Source organism: Oncorhynchus kisutch, linkage group LG28 (assembly GCF_002021735.2).
Source record: "Oncorhynchus kisutch isolate 150728-3 linkage group LG28, Okis_V2, whole genome shotgun sequence".
Taxonomy (NCBI): domain Eukaryota; kingdom Metazoa; phylum Chordata; class Actinopteri; order Salmoniformes; family Salmonidae; genus Oncorhynchus; species Oncorhynchus kisutch.
Window position 1 is genome coordinate 45,703,889 of NC_034201.2, and position 27,516 is coordinate 45,731,404.

At 44.2% G+C, this 27,516-nt stretch overlaps 1 protein-coding gene across 1 annotated transcript in view; it reads left to right on the forward strand.

Annotated features, from left to right (window-relative positions):
- The window catches only part of tspoap1 (TSPO associated protein 1), a 193,411-nt gene that overhangs the window by 151,434 nt on the left and 14,461 nt on the right, over nt 1-27,516 (forward strand). Inside the window, exons 27-30 of the mRNA XM_031807691.1 lie at nt 4,419-4,561; nt 5,218-5,386; nt 8,021-8,089; nt 9,373-9,420. Of these exons, the coding sequence (XP_031663551.1) occupies nt 4,419-4,561; nt 5,218-5,386; nt 8,021-8,089; nt 9,373-9,420 (429 nt within the window). The remainder of the gene's footprint in view (nt 1-4,418; nt 4,562-5,217; nt 5,387-8,020; nt 8,090-9,372; nt 9,421-27,516) is intronic.

Here is a 27,516-nt window from a genome sequence, read left to right on the forward strand (position 1 = left end):
GATAAATGGGTTGTATTTACAATGGTGTTTGTTCTTCACTGGTTGCCCTTTTCTTGTGGCAACAGGTCACAAATCTTGCTGCTGTGATGGCACACTGTGGCACACAATTTCACCCAGTAGATATGGGAGTTTTTCAAAATTGGATTTGTTTTCGAATTCTTTGTGGATCTGTGTAATCTGAGGGAAATATGGTCATACATATCTCTCTCTCTCTCTCTCCCTCTCTCACTCTCTCTCTCTCTCTCCCTCCCTCCCTCTCTCTCTCTCTCTCTCTCTCTCTCTTTCTCTCTTTGTCTGTCTCTCTCTCTCTTTCTCCCTCTCAATTCAATTTAATTTGCTTTATTGGCATGACGTAACAATGTGCATGTTGCCAAAGCTTATTTTGGAAATGTTCAATATAAAAATGAGAATCAAAATTGTCAACGGGACAACAGTAACAACAACAACCTAGGGTTAAAATAACCATACATTGAACAACAACAATAAGCATACAGTAGAGGACATGTGCAGGTTGATTGGTCTGTCAGACACTGTCCCTCATCTTATGGCAGGCAGCAATGTAGTGCGCTGCCAACCCACAGCTCTCTGCGTCCTCCCCCAACAGGACGGGTAGCGTATCCTCATCAGAGAGGTCTTTGAAACCTTGAATAAGGGTTTCATATTTGGGAAATTACACTCTAATTGTTTTATATTTTGGACACGTTCCTTTCCTCTACAGGGAGCCAGGTTTTCCTGTGTCTACCCTTCTCAATGGCAAGGCTGTGCTCACTGAGCCTGTAGAGCCTGGGGCAGCAGGGTAGCCTAGTGGTTAGAGCGTTGGACTAGTAACCGGAAGGTTGCAAGTTCAAACCCCCGAGCTGACAAGGTACAAATCTGTCGTTCTGCCCCTGAACAGGCAGTTAACCCACTGTTCCTAGGCCGTCATAACAATCGTCAAATATTTAGCCACGCTGTCGATTTAGGGCCAGATAGCACTGCATCTGCATTTGCTCTGTGTTTGTGCTTGTGTTTCCCAATAAGCAATGTGGTTTTGTTTTGACTGTGTTGTAATTTGGTTTATCCTGATTGATTAGATGTTCTGGTCCTGAGGCTTCAGTGTGTTAGTAGAACAGGTTTGTGAACTCAGCCCCAGGAACAGCTGGATGAGGGGACTCTTTTCTTTGCTCAGCTCTTAGCATTGCAGGGCTTGGTAATGATATGAGAGGGGGTCACTGTGTTTTAGATGTTTCCTAAACTTAATGGCTATTTTTTGAGTTTTTATTATTAGTGGATATTGGCCTAATTCTGCCCTGCATTCATTGTTTGTAGTTTTCCTCTGGACATGTAGGAGAATCTTACAGAACTCTGCATGCAGGGTTTCAATGGGGTGTTTGTCCCATTTGGTGAAATCTTGTTTTGCAAGTGGACCCCACACCTCGCTGCCATAAAGTGCAGTTGGTTCATATGACACATTCAATTAGTTTTAGCCAAATTTGAATAGGTATTTCAACTTGAATGTGCTTTTCAATGGCGTAGAATGCCCTGCGTGCTTTCTCTCTCAGTTCATTCACTGCCTCATTAAGGTGTCCAGTTGAGCTTATATTTAAAGTAATAGTAGTGTGTGCAGTACTCTATATATTTAAACCTCAGTAATAGTAGTGTGTGCAGTACTCTATATATTTAAACCTCAGTAATAGTAGTGTGTGCAGTACTCTATATATTTAAACCTCAGTAATAGTAGTGTGTGCAGTACTCTATATATTTAAACCTCAGTAATAGTAGTGTGTGCAGTGCAGTACTCTATATATTTAAACCTCAGTAATAGTAGTGTGTGCAGTGCAGTACTCTATATATTTAAACCTCAGTAATAGTAGTGTGTGCAGTACTCTATATATTTAAACCTCAGTAATAGTAGTGTGTGCAGTGCAGTACTCTATATATTTAAACCTCAGTAATAGTAGTGTGTGCAGTACTCTATATATTTAAACCTCAGTAATAGTAGTGTGTGCAGTACTCTATATATTTAAACCTCAGTAATAGTAGTGTGTGCAGTACTCTATATATTTAAACCTCAGTAATAGTAGTGTGTGCAGTACTCTATATATTTTGTACCAATTGAGAACTTTGGTCTAATTCCCTGAGATCTGGATCTTCTCTGGAAAATCATTATTTTAGTCTTTCTGGGGTTTACTGCCAGGGCCCAGGTCTGGCAGTACTGCTCTAGCAGGCCCAGGCTCTGCTGTAGGCCATGTGCTGAGGGGGTTTACTGCCAGGGCCCAGGTCTGACAGTACTGCTCTAGCAGGTCCAGGCTCTGCTGTAGGCCATGTGCTGTGGGTGACAGCAGGCATAGGTCATCTGCGAAGAGTAGGCATTTAACTTCTGAATTGTGGAGACTAACACCAGGGGCTGAGGATTTTTCTAGAATAGTGGCCAATTCGTTGATGTAAATATTGAAGAGTACAGGGCTCAGATTGCAACCCTGGCGAAGGCCCCTGCGTCTGGTTAAAGAATTCTGTTCTTTTCTTACTAATTGTAATGTTGCACGTATTGCCCGTATACATTGATTTAATTATGTCATATATTTTACCCGCTACACCACTTTAAATAACTTTGTACAACAGTCCTGTTTGCCAAATAGAATCAAATGCTTTTTGGAAGTCGATAAAGCAAGCGTATATTTTGGTATTATAGTTCAGCTTTTCTTCGCAGTAGGTGAAAGAACAAATAACATGCAGATGGGTACACAGGACACTGTTCACGTACGCCCAGCAAGACTACAGAGGGATCAGGGAAGCCGATGTACAGACGATATAAACATTGTCTTTTTCTCCCTGTCAGCTGGGCTCTGCCTGTAGCCTGACTGTTGCTACATACAGGTGGACTGATCTTCCCCTAATGAGATAGAACCTGGTCTCATTGGAGCAGATTAATCCCTAGTCCACTACAACAGTTCACATGTAGGTCTAGGTAATCAGTCACCATGATTACTACAGCACACAGACAGCCCTGTGGTCAGACTAGGTCATCAGTCACCATGGTTACTACATTATATAGACAGACAGCCCTGTGGTCAGACCAGGTAATCAGTCACCATGGTTACTACATTATATAGACAGACAGCCCTGTGGTCAGACCAGGTAATCAGTCATCATGGTTACTACATCACATAGACAGACAGCTCTGTGTTGTTGCTGTTATTGTATAAGCACATCCAGAGATTATTTTTCTAAGAGTTAGCGAGTGCAGGGGGCCATGCTCTGTGTTTCTGCTTTCCCCTCTTCCTCTCTCCCTCCTTTCCTCTCTTCCCCCTCTCCCCCCCTTCCTCCTCTTTCCCCCGCCTCCTCTTTCCCCCCTCCTCCTCTTTCCCCCACTCCTCCTTCCCCCCCTCCTTCTCCCCCCTCTTCCTCCTTTCGCTCTCTTCCCCCTCTTCCTCCTTACCTCTCTTACCCCTCCTCCTCTTCCACCCTTCCTCCTACTCCTCTCCCCCTCCCCTCCTCCTCCCCCCCACCCCTCCCCCCTCTTCCTCCTTTCCCTCTCTTCCTCTCTTCCCGGGGATCATAGACATACGCACGTTTCTTTCTGAAGCAGCTTAGGCCCCACTGGCTCAGGCTCAGGGCATTAGCTTGATTACCTCTCTTATGGACACGCCCGGACCACGCCATTACACAGCAGAGAGGGGGGGGGGGGCTCTACCACGCCATTACACAGCAGAGAGGGGGGGGTGGGCTCTACCACGCCATTACACAGCAGAGAGGGGGGGGGGAGCTCTACCATGCCATTACACAGCAGAGAGGGGGGGGGGGGGGTGAGCTCTACCACGCCATTACACAGTAGAGAGGAGGGGGGGGGGTGAGCTATACCACGCCATTACACAGCAGAGAGGGGGGGGGGGGGGGGGCTCTACCACGCCATTACACAGCAGAGAGGGGGGGGGGTGAGCTATACCACGCAATTACACAGCAGAGAGGGGGGGGGGGGGGTGAGCTATACCACGCCATTACACAGCAGAGAGGGGGGGGGAGCTCTACCACGCCATTACACAGCAGAGAGGGGGGGGGTGAGCTCTACCACGCCATTACACAGAGAGGGGGGGGGAGCTCTACCACGCCATTACACAGCAGGGGGGGGGGGGGAGCTCTACCACGCCATTACACAGCAGAGAGGGGGGGGGTGAGCTCTACCACGCCATTACACAGCAGAGAGGGGGGGGTGAGCTCTACCACGCCATTACACAGCAGAGCGGTGGGGGGGGGGGGCTCTAAGACACCATTACACAGCAGAGGGGGGGGGGGAGGGTGAGCTCTACCACGCCATTACACAGCAGAGGGGGGGGGGGGTTGAGCTCTACCACGCCATTACACAGCAGGGCGGGGGGGGGGGGGGCGCTCCTAACTGTTGCTCAAAATAATGTGAGTTCTGTTTGTGTGTTTGCGTGCAGAGAGCATGGATCATTCATGGCCTATAGGAGACAATGAGGTTCGTATCTTTGTGGCTCTGTTCCCCTACGACCCGGTCAACATGTCTCCCAACCCCGACGCTGCTGAGGAAGAACTGCCCTTCAGAGAGGGACAAATCATCAAGGTATGGAACCTGCCAGAATAATCCCAGTGATATTCCTGTCACTATGTTAGACACTCATCCGATCTGTCAATAATTGTTGGTTGTGGCCTCCTGAGTGGCACATCGCAGTGCTTGAGGCGTCACTACAGACCCGGGTTCAATCCCAGGCTGTGTCGCAGCCAGCCGAGACCGGGAAACCCATGAGGCGGCGCACAATTGGCCCATCGTTGGCCGGGTTAGGGGAAGGTTTGGCCAGCCGGAATGTCCTTGTTCCATCGCACTCTAGCGCCTCCTTGTGGCTGGCTGGGCGCATGCAAGCTGACTTCGGTTGCCAGCTTTACGGTGTTTCCTCCCACACATTGGCACAGCTGGCTTCCGGGTTAAGCGAGCAGTGTGTCAAGAAGCAGAGCGGCTTGGTAGGATGCGTGGCTCTCGACCTTTGCCTCGCCCAAGTCCATATGGGAGTTGCAGCGATGGGACAAGACTGTAACTACCAATTGGATATCACGAAATTGGGGATAAAAAAGGGTGAAAAGTAGAAAAATATGTTTAAAAAATTCAAAATGATAGTGGAAACGTTTCTCCATGTTATCTCTCCTCTATAAATGAGGTAGTCAGACAATAACACAACCTAACAGTCGCCATCTTGGTTTTCCCCCCCCCCCATCCTCCTCCAGATCTACGGAGACAAAGACTCGGATGGATTCTACCGCGGCGAGTCGAGCGGTCGTCATGGTTACGTGCCATGTAACATGGTGTCAGAGATTCAGGTGGAGGACGAGGAGACCAGAGAGACACTCCTGCAGCAGGGCTTCCTGTCTACCGCAACAAACATGGAGAAGATAGGTAGGCATAGCTGTCAGCCATAACACCGTCCAATCATCAAATGGTTTTACCGCTGTCAATCATATCAACATCCAATGCCAACTGGGTTCATCCCACAAGGGCCTATTAAACAGGGCCTGATCCAAGTAACACGTCGTCCATGTAATCAAACAATGAATCAGTCAAGTACGTTGTATTTGTATAGTGCTTTCTGTTTGCTGTCAGCTCTATGGTTTTGTCTTGATGTTGTCAGCCTGTACGCATCACCGTAGAATGTGTACGAACTGAGGTCTTTCAACAGGTGTGGGTATGTTCTTTGTGGTGTTTGTTTCACGAAATCCCCATTTTTTTCCATGGAGTGGACAGTGAAACAATGTGATAACACAAGTTCTGTATGACATGTAGCGTGACGGATGTTATGACGTTCAGAACTGCCAACACATGTTTATGTTTTACTCCTCTCCTTCTAGTCTTAATTTTATTAAATATATATAGATATAGATATATAGATATAGGTATATAGATATAGATATATAGATATAGGTATATAGATATAGATATATAGAAAGATATATAGATATAGGTATATAGATATAGATATATAGATATAGATATATAGATATATAGATATAGGTATATAGATATAGATATATAGAAAGATATATAGATATAGATACATAGATATATAGATATACTGTAGATATAGATATACTGTAGATATAGATATATATAGATATAGATATATAGATATATAGATATATATAGATATAGATATATAGATATATATATATATATATATAGATATAGATATATAGATATAGGTATATAGATATAGATATATAGATATAGGTATATAGATATATAGATATATATAGATATAGATATATAGATATATATATATATAGATATAGATATATAGATATATAGATATAGGTATATAGATATAGATATATAGAAAGATATATAGATATAGATACATAGATATATAGATATAGGTATATAGATATAGATATATAGAAAGATATATAGATATAGATACATAGATATATAGATATACTGTAGATATAGATATATAGATATAGATACATAGATACATAGATATACTGTAGATATAGATATATATAGATATAGATATATAGATATAGATGTAGAAAACACAAATAAGTAAAACCCTTGAATGAGTAGGTGTGTCCAAACGTTTTACTGGTACTGTACATATATATAGATATATATATAGATATATAGATATAGGTATATAGATATAGATATATGTATATATATATATGTACAGTACCAGTAAAACGTTTGGACACACCTACTCATTCAAGGGTTTTACTTATTTGTGTTTTCTACATTGTAGAATAATAGTGAAGACATCAAAACTATGAAATAACACATATTGTATGGAATCATGTAGTGACCAAAAAGTGTTAAACAAATCAAAATATATTCTATATTTTAGATTCTATCTCTAATGAACTTATCCTCTGCAGCAGAGGTAACTCTGGGTCTTCCTTTCCTGTGGCGGTCCTCATGAGAGACAGTTTCGTCGTAGCGTTTGATGGTTTTTGCGACTTCACTTGCAGAAACTTTAAAAGTTATTGAAATGTTCTGTATTGACTAACCTTCATGTCTTAAAGTAATGATGGACTGTTGTTTCTCTTTGCTTATTTGAGCTGTTCTTGCCATAATATGGACTTGTTCTTTTACTAAAAAGGGCTATCTTCTGTATATCACCCCTACCTTGTCACAACACAACTGATTGGCTCAAATGCATTAAGAAGGAAAGTAATTCCACAAATTAACTTTTAACAAGGAACACCTGTTAATTGAAATTCATTCCAGGTGACTACCTCATGAAGCTGGTTGAGAGAATTCCAAGAGTGTGCAAATCTGTCATCAAGGCAAAGGGGTGGCTACTTTGAAGAATCTCAAATTAAAAGAAAATTCCAAATTTGTTGGAGGAATTCCTCAGAAGTGATAGAACAACAGCTGCATCTTGGTTAATGGAAAACACACATTTAACTCATGATCTCGTTGCTGTTCATGAGTTCTCACTTTAAATGACTCATGTCCCGAGTAAGATTTGTGCTATTTGATTAAATGAAAAAGTAAATCAAATAAATCTTACTCCTATGAGCTGCTTTGTATGCTTTCATGGTTCGTCTTTAATTGCACTTGGATGTTTGTGTTTGCTGACTGTTTTAGGATAACCATCCTAGCTTGAGCTTATGGGTTGTTCGTCAACTCTGTGTCTTGTGACTCATTTCAAAGAATTGTCAGAAGCATAAGTTAGTGGGATAAGCTGTTGGGGGGGGGGCTAAGTGCTATGGACCCAAACACGCGCACAAACACACAGCATTAACCACCCAGCCAACTAGAGAAAGCTGATAAAACAATATGTCTCTATTTCATGTTTCTATTTCCGCCAAAAGGATCCTCTTCGGATGGTTTAACCCTTTCACTTCCACCTCCTGTGTTCTGTTCGCTGGTTATTTACTATTGGTTGGTTTATAAAATGGCTTTTTACAGGCTTCAAACTCATTCTGTCTCTTGTCTGGTCTGCTTCTTCATGGTTCTGCCGTCTCCGTCTGTCTGTCTGTTTTTTCGTTTTGGTTTCAAATTTGGTTTTCCTTTTTTTTTTTTTTCATAAAGGCACTCGCTCACATGCACAGCTTCCGCGTCGCCCTGTCCCACCGCCGAAACCGAGACGATCCAAGAAAGGTGTGTCTCGCTGTCGCTGCTGATTAGCTGTCTCTCTCTCTCCTTTCTCCTTCCCTCTTTCCCACTCCTCTATCACTATGATCAGAGGGGATCTGTGGATTCACACTGTTCCATATCCAAAACATTATAATGATCTGTGGATTCACACTGTCCAACATCCAAAACATTATCATTATCTGTGGATTCACACTGTTCAATATCAAAAACATTATAATGATCTGTGGATTCACACTGTCCAACATCCAAAACATTATAAGGATCTGTAGATTCACACTGTTCCATATCCAAAACGTTATAATGATCTGTGGATTCACACTGTCCAACATCCAAAACATTATCATGATCTGTGGATTCACACTGTTCAATATCCAAAACATTATAATGATCTGTGGATTCACACTGTTCAATATCCAAAACATTATAATGATCTGTGGATTCACATTGTTCAATATCCAAAACATTATAATGATCTGTGGATTCACACTGTTCAATATCCAAAACATAATAATGATCTGTGGGTTCACACTGTTCAATATCAAAAACATTATAATGATCTGTGGATTCACACTGTTCAATATCCAAAACATTATAATGATCTGTGGATTCACACTGTTCAATATCCAAAACAGTATAATGATCTGTGGATTCACATTGTTCAATATCCAAAACATTATAATGATCTGTGGATTCACACTGTTCAATATCAAAAACATTATCATTATCTGTGGATTCACACTTCAATATTTACATTATAATGATCTGTGGATTCACAGTATTCAACATCAACATTATAATGATCTGTGGATTCACAGTATTCAACATCAACATTATAATGATCTGTGGATTCACAGTATTCAACATCAACATTATAATGAACTGTGGATTCACAGTATTCAACATCAACATTATAATGAACTGTGGATTCACAGTATTCAACATCAACATTATAATGATCTTCCTTAGACTAAGATGTAGGAGGCCTAAAACTTAGATTGATGCAGTTCCTGGTTATAGCGTTTTGAATATACAAATTGCCCTAGTTTCAGTGCAGTTCCCTCTTCCTTCAGCATCCCCTCTGATCTCCTTATGTCTGTCTCCTGTGTGACTGTATAATATAAGATCTGGCCTCGGGCTCCTCTCTCTAGGGTTGGCTTGGGTTTCTACATTTAGTTTGATTGTACTACTGAGTGTGTCCGAACCAGGAGGACCAGGGTGAAATGCTCCATTTAACCTGCTCCTCTGTCCCCACCCAACCTCACTCCCATACCCATCTGCTCTTCCAGTGGAGGCTGCTGCGCTGTGGGAAGATAGCTTAGACTCCTCCAGTCAAGGTTTGTAACATATCCGTTAGTCTCTCTCTCTCTCTCTCTCTCTCTCTCTCTCTCTCTGCCCCCCCCCCCCCCCCCTTGCCTGCTCTAGTGTCCACTGGAAACCTGCATGTATTAGAAAAGATACGCATGACATCGTCGTTACACCGGCTCTCTAGACGTTACACTGGCTCTCTAGACGTTACACTGGCTCTCTAGACGTAACACTGGCTCTCTAGACGTTACACTGGCTCTCTAGACGTTACACTGGCTCTCTAGACCTTTCTCTAACTTCTCAAGTCTCCACTGGAAACCTGCATGTGTTATACTAGATACCCATGACATCATCAACATGCGACCTCTCTAAATCTGTCTCTGACTTGCTGCGTCATTCTAACGGGCTGACATGAATTAACCTCATCCTGCTGCCACCAAGGACTGTCTGCTTGCCTGTTGATAACAGTGCTGGTGATGATGATGTCCTCTTCCTCCTGATGTTGTGTCATGTAATGTTCTAAGGGACATCATCACTACATGAACTCTCAAGTCTCTTCTTGTTTTGCACTGACAGTTATAGTGACACTCAAACACACACACACACTTTCACATACACACTTAAACACACACACACACACTTACACTTTCACAGACACACACAGTCAAACACACACACTTTCACATACACACTTAAAATTTCACATACACGCACACTCAAACGCACACACACTCTTTCACATACACACACTTACACGCACACTTTCATATACACACTTACACGCACACTCAAACGCACACACACACACACTTTCACATACACACTTACAATTTCACATACACACACACTCAAACGCACACACACACTTTCACATACACACACTTACACGCACACTTTCATATACACACTTACACGCACACTCAAATGCACACACACACACACACACACACTTTCACATACACACTTACAATTTCACATACACACACACTCAAACGCACACACACACTTTCACATACACACACTTACACGCACACTTTCATATACACACTTACACTCACACTCAAACGCGCACACACACACACACTTTCACATACACACTTACACGCACACTCAAACACACACACACACACACACTTTCACATACACACCTACACGCACACTCAAACACACACACACACTTTCTCTTTCACATACACACACACTTTCACATACACACACACACACTTACACTTTCACATACACTACATATGCACACACACAACACACTTTTAAACTCATCATATACTGCTGCTAATCTGTTTTTATTATTATTATCTATCCTGATGCCTTGTCACTTTACCCTGCCTTCATGTACACATCTACCTCAAATACCTTATTATTATCTATCCTGATGCCTAGTCACTTTACCCTGCCTTCATGTACACATCTACCTCAAATACCTTATTATTATCTATCCTGATGCCTTGTCACTTTACCCTGCCTTCATGTACACATCTACCTCAAATACCTTATTATTATCTATCCTGATGCCTTGTCACTTTACCCTGCCTTCATGTACATATCTACCTCAAATACCTCTTTCTCCTGCACATTGATCTACTACTGCTACTCCCTGTATATAGCTGCACATTGATCTGGTACTTCCTGTATATAGCTGCACATTGAGCTGGTACTTCCTGTATATAGCTGCACATTGATCTGGTACTTCCTGTATATAGCTGCACATTGAGCTGGTACTGGTACTTCCTGCATATAGCTGCACATTGAGCTGGTACTGGTACTTCCTGTATATAGCTGAACATTTATCTGGTACTTCCTGTATATATCTCCACATTGATCTGATACTCCCTGTATATAGCTGCACATTGATCTGGTGCTGGTACTCCCTGTACATAGCTCTACATTGATCTGGTACTTCCTGTATATAGCTCCACATTGATCTGGTACTGGTACTAACCTGTATATAGCTCCACATTGATCTGGTCCTTCCTGTATATAGCTCCACATTGATCTGGTACTTCCTGTATATAGCTCCACATTGATCTGGTACTAACCTGTATATAGCTCAACATTGATCTGGTGCTCCCTGTATATAGCTCCACATTGATCTGGTACTTCCTGTATATATTTCCTGTATATAGCTCCACATTGATCTGGTACTTCCTGTATATAGCTCCACATTGATCTGGTACTGGTGCTCCCTGTATATAGCTCCACATTGATCTGGTACTAACCTGTATATAGCTCCACATTGATCTGGTACTAACCTGTATATAGCTCCACATTGATCTGGTACTAACCTGTATATAGCTCCACATTGATCTGGTACTCCCTGTATATAGCTCCACATTGATCTGGTGCTCCCTTTATATAGCTCCACATTGATCTGGTACTGGTGCTCCCTGTATATAGCTCCACATTGATCTGGTACTAACCTGTATATAGATCCACATTGATCTGGTACTGGTGCTCCCTGTATATAGCTCTAAATTGATCTGGTACTGTTACTAACCTGTAGATAGCTCCACATTGATCTGGTAATTCCTGTTTATAGCTCCACATTGATCTGGTACTAGTTCTCCCTGTATATTGCTCCACATTGATCTGGTACTGGTAGTCCCTGTATATAGCTCCACATTGATCTGATACTTCCTGTATATAGCTCCACATTGATCTGGTACTGGTACTCCCTGTATATAGCTCCACATTGATCTGGTACTGGAACTAACCTGTATATAGCTCCACATTGATCTGGTCCTTCCTGTATATAGCTCCACATTGATCTGGTACTTCCTGTATATAGCTCCACATTGATCTGGTACTAACCTGTATATAGCTCAACATTGATCTGGTGCTCCCTGTATATAGCTCCACATTGATCTGGTACTTCCTGTATATATTTCCTGTATATAGCTCCACATTGATCTGGTACTTCCTGTATATAGCTCCACATTGATCTGGTACTGGTGCTCCCTGTATATAGCTCCACATTGATCTGGTACTAACCTGTATATAGCTCCACATTGATCTGGTCCTTCCTGTATATAGCTCCACATTGATCTGGTACTAACCTGTATATAGCTCCACATTGATCTGGTCCTTCCTGTATATAGCTCCACATTGATCTGGTACTAACCTGTATATAGCTCCACATTGATCTGGTACTAACCTGTATATAGCTCCACATTGATCTGGTGCTCCCTGTATATAGCTCCACATTGATCTGGTGCTCCCTGTATATATCTCCACATTGATCTGGTGCTCCCTGTATATAGCTCCACATTGATCTGGTACTGGTGCTCCCTGTATATAGCTCCACATTGATCTGGTACTAACCTGTATATAGATCCACATTGATCTGGTACTGGTGCTCCCTGTATATAGCTCTAAATTGATCTGGTACTGTTACTAACCTGTATATAGCTCCACATTGATCTGGTAATTCCTGTTTATAGCTCCACATTGATCTGGTACTAGTTCTCCCTGTATATTGCTCCACATTGATCTGGTACTGGTACTCCCTGTATATAGCTCCACATTGATCTGGTACTTCCTGTATATAGCTCCACATTGATCTGGTACTCCCTGTATATAGCTCCACATTGATCTGGTACTGGTACTCCCTGTATATAGCTCCACATTGATCTGGTACTTCCTGTATATAGCTCCACATTGATCTGGTACTGGTACTAACCTGTATATAGCTCCACATTGATCTGGTCCTTCCTGTATATAGCTCCACATTGATCTGGTACTTCCTGTATATAGCTCCACATTGATCTGGTACTAACATGTATATAGCTCCACATTGATCTAGTACTTCCTGTATATAGCTCCACATTGATCTGGTACTAACCTGTATATAGCTCCACATTGATCTGGTACTTCCTGTATATATTTCCTGTATATAGCTCCACATTGATCTGGTACTTCCTGTATATAGCTCCACATTGATCTGGTACTTCCTGTATATATTTCCTGTATATAGCTCCACGTTGATCTGGTACTTCCTGTATATAGCTCCACATTGATCTGGTACTGGTGCTCCCTGTATATAGCTCCACATTGATCTGGTACTAACCTGTATATAGCTCCACATTGATCTGGTACTTCCTGTATATAGCTCCACATTGATCTGGTACTAACCTATATATAGCTCCACATTGATCTGGTGCTCCCTGTATATAGCTCCACATTGATCTGGTACTTCCTGTATATAGCTCCACATTGATCTGGTACTTCCTGTATATAGCTCCACATTGATCTGGTACTGGTGCTCCCTGTATATAGCTCCACATTGATCTGATACTTCCTGTATATAGCTCCACATTGATCTGGTACTGGTGCTCCCTGTATATAGCTCCACATTGATCTGGTACTGGTACTAACCTGTATATAGCTCCACATTGATCTGGTATTAACCTGTACATAGCTCCGCATTGATCTGGTACTTCCTGTTTATCGCTCCACATTGATCTGGTGCTCCCTGTATATAGCTCCACATTGATCTGGTACTGGTGCTCCCTGTATATAGCTCCACATTGATCTGGTACTGGTACTAACCTGTACATAGCTCCGCATTGATCTGGTACTTCCTGTTTATCGCTCCACATTGATCTGGTACTGGTGCTCCCTGTTTATCGCTCCACATTGATCTGGTACTTCCTGTATATAGCTCCACATTGATCTGGTACTGTTGCTCCCTGTATATAGCTCCACATTGATCTGGTACTGGTGCTCCCTGTTTATCGCTCCACATTGATCTGGTACTTCCTGTATATAGCTCCACATTGATCTGGTACTGGTGCTCCCTGTTTATCGCTCCACATTGATCTGGTACTTCCTGTATATAGCTCCACATTGATCTGGTACGGGTGCTCCCTGTATATAGCTCCACATTGATCTGGTACTGGTGCTCCCTGTTTATCGCTCCACATTGATCTGGTACTTCCTGTATATAGCTCCACATTGATCTGGTACTGGTGCTCCCTGTTTATCGCTCCACATTGATCTGGTACTTCCTGTATATAGCTCCACATTGATCTGGTACTGGTGCTCCCTGTATATAGCTCCACATTGATCTGGTACTTCCTGTTTATCGCTCCACATTGATCTGGTACTTCCTGTATATCGCTCCACATTGATCTGGTACTGGTGCTCCCTGTTTATCGCTCCACATTGATCTGGTACTGGTGCTCCCTGTTTATCGCTCCACATTGATCTGGTACTGGTGCTCCCTGTTTATCGCTCCACATTGATCTGGTACTTCCTGTATATAGCTCCACATTGATCTGGTACTGGTGCTCCCTGTATATAGCTCCACATTGATCTGGTACTGGTGCTCCCTGTTTATCGCTCCACATTGATCTGGTACTTCCTGTATATAGCTCCACATTGATCTGGTACTGGTGCTCCCTGTTTATCGCTCCACATTGATCTGGTACTTCCTGTATATAGCTCCACATTGATCTGGTACTGGTGCTCCCTGTATATAGCTCCACATTGATCTGGTACTGGTGCTCCCTGTTTATCGCTCCACATTGATCTGGTACTTCCTGTGTATAGCTCCACATTGATCTGGTACTGGTGCTCCCTGTTTATCGCTCCACATTGATCTGGTACTTCCTGTATATAGCTCAACATTGATCTGGTACTGGTGCTCCCTGTATATAGCTCCACATTGATCTGGTACTTCCTGTTATCGCTCCACATTGATCTGGTACTTCCTGTATATCACTCCACATTGATCTGGTACTTCCTGTATATCGCTCCACATTGATCTGGTACTTCCTGTTTATCGCTCCACATTGATCTGGTACTTCCTGTATATAGCTCCACATTGATCTGGTACTGGTGCTCCCTGTATATAGCTCCACATTGATCTGGTACTAACCTGTATATAGCTCCACATTGATCTGGTACTAACCTGTATATAGCTCCACATTGATCTGGTACTAACCTGTATATAGCTCCACATTGATCTGGTACTAACCTGTATATAGCTCCACATTGATCTGGTACTAACCTGTATATAGCTCCACATTGATCTGGTGCTCCCTGTATATAGCTCCACATTGATCTGGTGCTCCCTGTATATATCTCCACATTGATCTGGTGCTCCCTGTATATAGCTCCACATTGATCTGGTACTGGTGCTCCCTGTATATAGCTCCACATTGATCTGGTACTAACCTGTATATAGATCCACATTGATCTGGTACTGGTGCTCCCTGTATATAGCTCTAAATTGATCTGGTACTGTTACTAACCTGTATATAGCTCCACATTGATCTGGTAATTCCTGTTTATAGCTCCACATTGATCTGGTACTAGTTCTCCCTGTATATTGCTCCACATTGATCTGGTACTGGTACTCCCTGTATATAGCTCCACATTGATCTGGTACTTCCTGTATATAGCTCCACATTGATCTGGTTCTTCCTGTATATAGCTCCACATTGATCTGGTACTCCCTGTATATAGCTCCACATTGATCTGGTACTGGTACTTCCCTGTATATAGCTCCACATTGATCTGGTACTTCCTGTATATAGCTCCACATTGATCTGGTACTGGTACTAACCTGTATATAGCTCCACATTGATCTGGTCCTTCCTGTATATAGCTCCACATTGATCTGGTACTTCCTGTATATAGCTCCACATTGATCTGGTACTAACATGTATATAGCTCCACATTGATCTAGTACTTCCTGTATATAGCTCCACATTGATCTGGTACTAACCTGTATATAGCTCCACATTGATCTGGTACTTCCTGTATATATTTCCTGTATATAGCTCCACATTGATCTGGTACTTCCTGTATATAGCTCCACATTGATCTGGTACTTCCTGTATATATTTCCTGTATATAGCTCCACATTGATCTGGTACTTCCTGTATATAGCTCCACATTGATCTGGTACTGGTGCTCCCTGTATATAGCTCCACATTGATCTGGTACTAACCTGTATATAGCTCCACATTGATCTGGTACTTCCTGTATATAGCTCCACATTGATCTGGTACTAACCTATATATAGCTCCACATTGATCTGGTGCTCCCTGTATATAGCTCCACATTGATCTGGTACTTCCTGTTTATAGCTCCACATTGATCTGGTACTTCCTGTATATAGCTCCACATTGATCTGGTACTGGTGCTCCCTGTATATAGCTCCACATTGATCTGGTACTGGTACTAACCTGTATATAGCTCCACATTGATCTGGTACTAACCTGTACATAGCTCCGCATTGATCTGGTACTTCCTGTTTATCGCTCCACATTGATCTGGTGCTCCCTGTATATAGCTCCACATTGATCTGGTACTGGTGCTCCCTGTATATAGCTCCACATTGATCTGGTACTGGTACTAACCTGTACATAGCTCCGCATTGATCTGGTACTTCCTGTTTATCGCTCCACATTGATCTGGTACTTCCTGTTTATCGCTCCACATTGATCTGGTACTGGTGCTCCCTGTTTATCGCTCCACATTGATCTGGTACTTCCTGTATATAGCTCCACATTGATCTGGTACTGTTGCTCCCTGTATATAACTCCACATTGATCTGGTACTGGTGCTCCCTGTTTATCGCTCCACATTGATCTGGTACTTCCTGTATATAGCTCCACATTGATCTGGTACTGGTGCTCCCTGTTTATCGCTCCACATTGATCTGGTACTTCCTGTATATAGCTCCACATTGATCTGGTACGGGTGCTCCCTGTATATAGCTCCACATTGATCTGGTACTGGTGCTCCCTGTTTATCGCTCCACATTGATCTGGTACTTCCTGTATATAGCTCCACATTGATCTGGTACTGGTGCTCCCTGTTTATCGCTCCACATTGATCTGGTACTTCCTGTATATAGCTCCACATTGATCTGGTACTGGTGCTCCCTGTATATAGCTCCACATTGATCTGGTACTTCCTGTTTATCGCTCCACATTGATCTGGTACTTCCTGTATATCGCTCCACATTGATCTGGTACTGGTGCTCCCTGTTTATCGCTCCACATTGATCTGGTACTGGTGCTCCCTGTTTATCGCTCCACATTGATCTGGTACTTCCTGTATATAGCTCCACATTGATCTGGTACTGGTGCTCCCTGTATATAGCTCCACATTGATCTGGTACTGGTGCTCCCTGTTTATCGCTCCACATTGATCTGGTACTTCCTGTATATAGCTCCACATTGATCTGGTACTGGTGCTCCCTGTTTATCGCTCCACATTGATCTGGTACTTCCTGTATATAGCTCCACATTGATCTGGTACTGGTGCTCCCTGTATATAGCTCCACATTGATCTGGTACTGGTGCTCCCTGTTTATCGCTCCACATTGATCTGGTACTTCCTGTATATAGCTCCACATTGATCTGGTACTGGTGCTCCCTGTTTATCGCTCCACATTGATCTGGTACTTCCTGTATATAGCTCAACATTGATCTGGTACTGGTGCTCCCTGTATATAGCTCCACATTGATCTGGTACTTCCTGTTTATCGCTCCACATTGATCTGGTACTTCCTGTATATCACTCCACATTGATCTGGTACTTCCTGTAAATCGCTCCACATTGATCTGGTACTTCCTGTTTAATCGCTCCACATTGATCTGGTACTTCCTGTATATAGCTCCACATTGATCTGGTACTGGTGCTCCCTGTATATAGCTCCACATTGATCTGGTACTTCCTGTTTATCGCTCCACATTGATCTGGTACTTCCTGTATATCGCTCCACATTGATCTGGTACTTCCTGTATATCGCTCCACATTGATCTGGTACTTCCTGTTTATCGCTCCACATTGATCTGGTGCTCCCTGTTTATCGCTCCACATTGATCTGGTACTGGTGCTCCCTGTTTATCGCTCCACATTGATCTGGTGCTCCCTGTATATAGCTCCACATTGATCTGGTACGGGTGCTCCCTGTATATAGCTCCACATTGATCTGGTACTTCCTGTATATAGCTCCACATTGATCTGGTACTGGTGCTCCCTGTATATAGCTCCACATTGATCTGGTACTGGTACTAACCTGTATATAGCTCCACATTGATCTGGTACTTCCTGTTTATCGCTCCACATTGATCTGGTACTGGTACTAACCTGTATATAGCTCCACATTGATCTGGTACTTCCTGTTTATCGCTCCACATTGATCTGGTACGGGTGCTCCCTGTATATAGCTCCACATTGATCTGGTACTTCCTGTATATAGCTCCACATTGATCTGGTACGGGTGCTCCCTGTATATAGCTCCACATTGATCTGGTATGGGTGCTCCCTGTATATAGCTCCACATTGATCTGGTATGGGTGCTCCCTGTATATAGCTCCACATTGATCTGGTACGGGTGCTCCCTGTATATAGCTCCACATTGATCTGGTACTTCCTGTATATAGCTCCACATTGATCTGGTACGGGTGCTCCCTGTATATAGCTCCACATTGATCTGGTACTGTCCTGTATATAGCTCCACATTGATCTGGTACGGGTGCTCCCTGTATATAGCTCCACATTGATCTGGTACGGGTGCTCCCTGTATATAGCTCCACATTGATCTGGTACGGGTGCTCCCTGTATATAGCTCCACATTGATCTGGTACTTCCTGTATATAGCTCCACATTGATCTGGTACGGGTGCTCCCTGTATATAGCTCCACATTGATCTGGTACGGGTGCTCCCTGTATATAGCTCCACATTGATCTGGTACGGGTGCTCCCTGTATATAGCTCCACATTGATCTGGTACTTCCTGTATATAGCTCCACATTGATCTGGTACGGGTGCTCCCTGTATATAGCTCCACATTGATCTGGTATGGGTGCTCCCTGTATATAGCTCCACATTGATCTGTATGGGTGCTCCCTGTATATAGCTCCACATTGATCTGGTATGGGTGCTCCCTGTATATAGCTCCACATTGATCTGGTATGGGTGCTCCCTGTATATAGCTCCACATTGATCTGGTACGGGTGCTCCCTGTATATAGCTCCACATTGATCTGGTATGGGTGCTCCCTGTATATAGCTCCACATTGATCTGGTACGGGTGCTCCCTGTATATAGCTCCACATTGATCTGGTATGGGTGCTCCCTGTATATAGCTCCACATTGATCTGGTACGGGTGCTCCCTGTATATAGCTCCACATTGATCTGGTACTTCCTGTATATAGCTCCACATTGATCTGGTACGGGTGCTCCCTGTATATAGCTCCACATTGATCTGGTACGGGTGCTCCCTGTATATAGCTCCACATTGATCTGGTATGGGTGCTCCCTGTATATAGCTCCACATTGATCTGGTACGGGTGCTCCCTGTATATAGCTCCACATTGATCTGGTACGGGTGCTCCCTGTATATAGCTCCACATTGATCTGGTACGGGTGCTCCCTGTTTATCGCTCCACATTGATCTGGTACTTCCTATATATAGCTCCACATTGATCTGGTACGGGTGCTCCCTGTATATAGCTCCACATTGATCTGGTATGGGTGCTCCCTGTATATAGCTCCACATTGATCTGGTACGGGTGCTCCCTGTATATAGCTCCACATTGATCTGGTACGGGTGCTCCCTGTATATAGCTCCACATTGATCTGGTATGGGTGCTCCCTGTATATAGCTCCACATTGATCTGGTACGGGTGCTCCTGTATATAGCTCCACATTGATCTGGTACGGGGTGCTCCCTGTATTATAGCTCCACATTGATCTGGTATGGGTGCTCCCTGTATATAGCTCCACATTGATCTGGTATGGGGTGCTCCCTGTATATAGCTCCACATTGATCTGGTATGGGTGCTCCCTGTATATAGCTCCACATTGATCTGGTATGGGTGCTCCCTGTATATAGCTCCACATTGATCTGGTATGGGTGCTCCCTGTATATAGCTCCACATTGATCTGGTACGGGTGCTCCCTGTATATAGCTCCACATTGATCTGGTACGGGTGCTCCCTGTATATAGCTCCACATTGATCTGGTATGGGTGCTCCCTGTATATAGCTCCACATTGATCTGGTACGGGTGCTCCCTGTATATAGCTCCACATTGATCTGGTATGGGTGCTCCCTGTATATTAGCTCCACTTGATCTGGTACTTCCTGTATATAGCTTCCACATTGATCTGGTATGGGGTGCTCCCTGTATATAGCTCCACATTGATCTGGTATGGGTGCTCCCTGTATATAGCTCCACATTGATCTGGTACTTCCTGTATATAGCTCCACATTGATCTGTGCTCCTGTATATAGCTCCACATTGATCTGGTATGGGTTGCTCCTGTATATAGCTCCACATTGATCTGGTATGGGTGCTCCCTGTATATAGCTCCACATTGATCTGGTATGGGTGCTCCCTGTATATAGCTCCACATGATCTGGTATGGGTGCTCCCTGTATATATAGCTCCAGCTCCACATTGATCTGGTACTGGGTGCTCCCTGTATATAGCTCCACATTGATCTGGTATGGGTGCTCCTGTATATAGCTCCACATTGATCTGGTATGGGTGCTCACCTGTATATAGCTCCACATTGATCTGGTACTTCTGTATATAGCTCCACATTGATCTGGTACGGGTGCTCCCTGTATATAGCTCCACATTGATCTGGTATGGGTGCTCCCTGTATATAGCTCACAATTGATCTGGTATGGGTGCTCCCTGTATTATAGCCTCCACATTGATCTGGTACGGGTGCTCCCTGTATATAGCTCCACATTGATCCTGGTACGGGTGCTCCCTGTATATAGCTCCACATTGATCTGGTATGGGTGCTCCCTGTATATAGCTCCACATTGATCTGGTACGGAGTGCTCCTGTATATAGCTCCACATTGATCTGGTATGGGTGCTCCCTGTATATAGCTCCACATTGATCTGGTACTTCCTGTATATAGCTCCACATGATCTGGTCGGGTGCCTCCCTGTATATAGCTCCACATTGATCTGCGTACTTTCCTGATATAGCTCCACCTTGATCTGGTAGGGGCTTCCCTGTATATAGCTCCACATTGATCTGGTACGGGTGCTCCCTGTATATAGCTCCACATTGATCTGGTACGGGTGCTCCCTGTATATAGCTCCACATTGATCTGGTACGGGTGCTCCCTGTATATAGCTCCACATTGATCTGGTACTGCTCCTGTATATAGCTCCACATTGATCTGGTACGGGTGCTCCCTGTATATAGCTCCACATTGATCTGGTACTTCCCTGTATATAGCTCCACATTGATCTGGTACGGGTGCTCCCTGTATATAGCTCCACATTGATCTGGTACTGCTCCCTGTATATAGCTCCACATTGATCTGGTACGGGTGCTCCCTGTATATAGCTCCACATTGATCTGGTACGGGTGCTCCTGTATATAGCTCCACATTGATCTGGTATGGGTGCTCCTGTATATAGCTCCACATTGATCTGGTATGGGTGCTCCCTGTATATAGCTCCACATTGATCTGGTATGGGTGCTCCCTGTATATAGCTCCACATTGATCTGGTACGGGTGCTCCCTGTATATTAGCTTCCACAATTGATCTGGTACGGGTGCTCCCTGTATATAGCTCCACATTGATCTGGTACGGGTGCTCCCCTGTATATAGCTCACATTGATCTGGTATGGGTGCTCCCTGTATATAGCTCCACATGTGATCTGGTATGGGTGCTCCCTGTATATAGCTCCACATTGATCTGGTATGGGTGCTCCCTGTATATAGCTCCACATTGAATTGGTATGGGGGTGCTCCCTGTATATAGCTCCACATTGATCTGGTATGGGTGCTCCCTGTATATAGCTCCACATTGATCTGGTACGTGCTCCCTGTATATAGCTCACATTGATCTGGTACGGGTGCTCCCTGTATATAGCTCCACATTGATCTGGTATGGGTGCTCCCTGTATATAGCTCCACATTGATCTGGTACGGGTGCTCCCTGTATATAGCTCCACATTGATCTGGTACGGGGTGCTCCCTGTATATAGCTCCACAATTGATCTGGTATGGGTGATCCCTGTATATAGCTCCACATTGATCTGGTAGGGGTGCTCCATGACTGGTATGGTGCTGCCCCTGTATAAGCTCCACATTGATCTGGTATGGGTGCTCCCTGTATATAGCTCCACATTGATCTGGTACTTCCTGTATATTAGCTCCACATTGATCTGGTATGGGTGCTCCCTGTATATAGCTCCACATTGATCTGGTATGGGTGCTCCCTGTATATAGCTCCACATTGATCTGGTATGGGTGCTCCCTGTATATAGCTCCACATTGATCTGGTATGGGTGCTCCCTGTATATAGCTCCACATTGATCTGGTATGGGTGCTCCCTGTATATAGCTCCACATTGATCTGGTATGGGTGCTCCCTGTATATAGCTCCACATTGATCTGGTATGGGTGCTCCCTGTATATAGCTCCACACTTGATCTGGTATGGGTGCTCCCTGTATATAGCTCCACATTGATCTGGTACGGTGCTCCCTGTATATAGCTCCACATTGATCTGGTACTGGGTGCTCCCTGTATATAGCTCCACATTGATCTGGTACGGTGCTCCTGTATAAGCTCCACATTGATCTGGTATGGGTGCTCCCTGTATATAGCTCACATTGATCTGATATGGGTGCTCCCTGTATTAGCTTCCACATTGATCTGGTACGGGTGGCTCCCTGTATATAGCTCCACATTGATCTGGTATGGTTGCGCCCTGTATATAGCTCCACATTGATCTGGTACGGGTGCTCCCTGTATATAGCTCCACATTGATCTGGTACTTCCTGTATATAGCTCCACATGATCTGGTAGGGGTGATCCCTGTATATAGCTCCACTTGATCTGGTATGGGTTGCTCCCTGTATATAGCTCCACATTGAATCTGGTACGGGTGCTCCCTGTATATAGCTCCACATTGATCTGGTATGGGTGCTCCCTGTATATAGCTCCACATTGATCTGGTACGGGTGCTCCTGTATATAGGCTCCACATTGATCTGGTGCTCCCTGTATATAGCTCCACATGATCTGGTATGGGGTGCTCCCCTGTATATAGCTCCACATTGATCTGGACGGGTGCTCCCTGTATATAGCTCCACATTGATCTGGTATGGGTGCTCCCTGTATTATAGCTCCACATTGATCTGGTACTCTTCCTGTATATAGCTCCACATGGATCTGGTATGGTGCTCCCTTATATAGCATCCACATTGATCTGGTATGGGTGCTCCCTGTATATAGCCTTCCACATTGATCTGGTACTTTCCTGTATATAGCTCCACATTGATCTGGTGCTCCCTGTATATAGCTCCACATTGATCTGGTATGGGTGCTCCCCTGTAGATAGCTCCACATTGATCTGGTACGTAACTTCCTGTATATAGCTCCACATTGAATCTGGGTACTGTCCTGTATATAGCTCCACATTGATCTGGTACTTCCTGTATATAGCTCCACATTGATCTGGTACTTCCTGTATATAGCTCCACATTGATCTGGTATTACTTCCTGTATATAGCTCCACATTGATCTGGTACTTCCTGTATATAGCTCCACATTGATCTGTACGGGTGCTCCCTGTATATAGCTCCACATTGATCTGGTATGGGTGCTCCCTGTATATAGCTCCACATTGATCTGGTACGGGTGCTCCCTGTATATAGCTCCACATTGATCTGGTACGGGTGCTCCCTGTACATAGCTCCACATTGATCTGGTACGGGTGCTCCCTGTATATAGCTCCACATTGATCTGGTATGGGTGCTCCCTGTATATAGCTCCACATTGATCTGGTACGGGTGCTCCCTGTATATAGCTCCACATTGATCTGGTACTAGTTCTCCCCTGTATATAGCTCCACATTGATCTGGTACTGGTACTAACCTGTATATAGCTCCACATTGATCTGGTACTTTCCTGTATATAGCTCCACATTGATCTGGTACTGGGTGCTCCCTGTATATAGCTCCACATTGATCTGGTACTGGTGCTCCCTGTTTATCGCTCCACATTGATCTGGTACGGGTGCTCCCTGTATATAGCTCCACATTGATCTGGTACTTCTGTATAAAGCTCCACATTGATCTGGTATGGGTGCTCCCTGTATATAGCTCCACATTGATCTGGTACTAGTTCTCCCTGTATATAGCTCCACATTGATCTGGTACTGGTACTTCCTGTATATAGCTCCACATTGATCTGGTACTGGTGCTCCCTGTATATAGCTCCACATTGATCTGGTACTGGTTGCTCCCTGTTTATCGCTCCACATTGATCTGGTATGGGTGCTCCCTGTTTATAGCTCCACATTGATCTGGTATGGGTGCTCCCTGTATATAGCTCCACATTGATCTGTATGGGTGCTCCCTGTATATAGCTCCACATTGATCTGGTATGGGTGCTCCCTGTATATAGCTCCACATTGATCTGGTATGGGTGCTCCCTGTATATAGCTCCACATTGATCTGGTATGGGTGCTCCCTGTATATAGCTCCACATTGATCTGGTACTTCCTGTATATAGCTCCACATTGATCTGGTACTTCCTGTATATAGCTCCACATTGATCTGGTACGGGTGCTCCCTGTATATAGCTCCACATTGATCTGGTACTTCCTGTATATAGCTCCACATTGATCTGGTGCTCCCTGTATATAGCTCCACATTGACTGGTATGGGTGCTCCCTGTTTATAGCTCACATTGATCTGGTATGGGTGCTCCCCTGTATATAGCTCCACATTGATCTGGTATGGTGCTTCCTGTATATAGCTCCACATTGATCTGGTTACTTCCTGTATATAGCTCCACATTGATCTGGTATGGGTGCTCCCTGTATATAGCTCCACATTGATCTGGTATGGGTGCTCCCTGTATATAGCTCCACATTGATCTGGTACTTCCTGTATATAGCTCCACATTGATCTGGTATGGGTGCTCCCTGTATATAGCTCCACATTGATCTGGTATGGGTGCTCCCTGTATATAGCTCCACATTGATCTGGTACGGGTGCTCCCTGTATATAGCTCCCACATGATATGGTACTTCCGGTATATAGCTCACATTGATCTGGTACTGGTACTAACCTGTATATAGCTCCACATTGATCTGGTACTTCCTGTATATAGCTCCAACATTGATCTGGTATGGGTGCTCCCTGTATATAGCTCCACATTGATCTGGTACTTCCTGTATATAGCTCCACATTGATCTGGTTATGGGTGCTCCCTGTTTATAGCTCCACATTGATCTGGTACGGGTGCTCCCTGTATATAGCTCCACATTGATCTGGTACTTGCCTGTATATAGCTCCACATTGATCTGGTATGGGTGCTCCCTGTATATAGCTCCACAGTGGATCTGGTATGGGTGCTCCCTCTATATAGCTCCACATTGATCTGGTATGGGTGCTCCCTCTATATAGCTCCACATTGATCTGGTATGGGTGCTCCCTGTATATAGCTCCACATTGATCTGGTATGGTGCTCCTGTATATAGCTCCACATTGATCTGGTATGGGTGCTCCCTCTATATAGCTCCACATTGATCTGGTATGGGGTGCTCCCTGTATATAGCTCCACATTGATCTGGTATGGGTGCCTCCCTGTATATAGCTCCACATTGATCTGGTATGGGTGCTCCCTGTATATAGCTCCACATTGATCTGGTATGGGTGCTCCCGGTATATAGCTCCACATTGATCTGGTATGGGTGCTCCCTGTATATAGCTCCACATTGATCTGGTATGGGTGCTCCCTGTATATAGCTCCACATTGATCTGGTATGGGTGCTCCCTGTATATAGCTCCACATTGATCTGGTACGGGTGCTCCCTGTATATAGCTCCACATTGATCTGGTATGGGTGCTCCCTGTATATAGCTCCACATTGATCTGGTACTTCCTGTATATAGCTCCACATTGATCTGGTACTTCCTGTATATAGCTCCACATTGATCTGGTACGGGTGCTCCCTGTATATAGCTCCACATTGATCTGGTATGGGTGCTCCCTGTATATAGCTCCACATTGATCTGGTATGGGTGCTCCCTGTATATAGCTCCACATTGATCTGGTACGGGTGCTCCCTGTATATAGCTCCACATTGATCTGGTACTTCCTGTATATAGCTCCACATTGATCTGGTACGGGTGCTCCCTGTATATAGCTCCACATTGATCTGGTACTTCCTGTATATAGCTCCACATTGATCTGGTACGGGTGCTCCCTGTATATAGCTCCACATTGATCTGGTACGGGTGCTCCCTGTATATAGCTCCACATTGATCTGGTACGGGGTGCTCCCTGTATAGCTCCACATTGATCGGTACTCTTCCTGTATATAGCTCCACATTGATCTGGTACGGGTGCTCCCTGTATATAGCTCCACATTGATCTGGTACGGGTGCTCCCTGTATATAGCTCCACATTGATCTGGTACTTCCTGTATATAGCTCCACATTGATCTGGTACGGGTGCTCCCTGTATATAGCTCCACATTGATCTGGTATGGGTGCTCCCTGTATATAGCTCCACATTGATCTGGTATGGGTGCTCCCTGTATATAGCTCCACATTGATCTGGTACTCCCTGTATATAGCTCCACATTGATCTGGTATGGGTGCTCCCTGTATATAGCTCCACATTGATCTGGTACGGGTGCTCCCTGTATATAGCTCCACATTGATCTGGTATGGGTGCTCCCTGTATATAGCTCCACATTGATCTGGTATGGGTGCTCCCTGTATATAGCTCCACATTGATCTGGTATGGGTGCTCCCTGTATATAGCTCCACATTGATCTGGTACGGGTGCTCCCTGTATATAGCTCCACATTGATCTGGTACTCCCTGTATATAGCTCCACATTGATCTGGTACGGGTGCTCCCTGTATATAGCTCCACATTGATCTGGTAGGGTGCTCCCTGTATATAGCTCCACATTGATCTGGTATATAGCTCCACATTGATCTGGGGTGCTCCCTGTATATAGCTCCACATTGATCTTGATCTGCTCCTGTATATAGCTCCACATTGGTGCTCCCTGTATAGTAACGGGTGCTCCCTGTATATAGCTCCACATTGATCTGGTATGGGTGCTCCCTGTATATAGCTCCA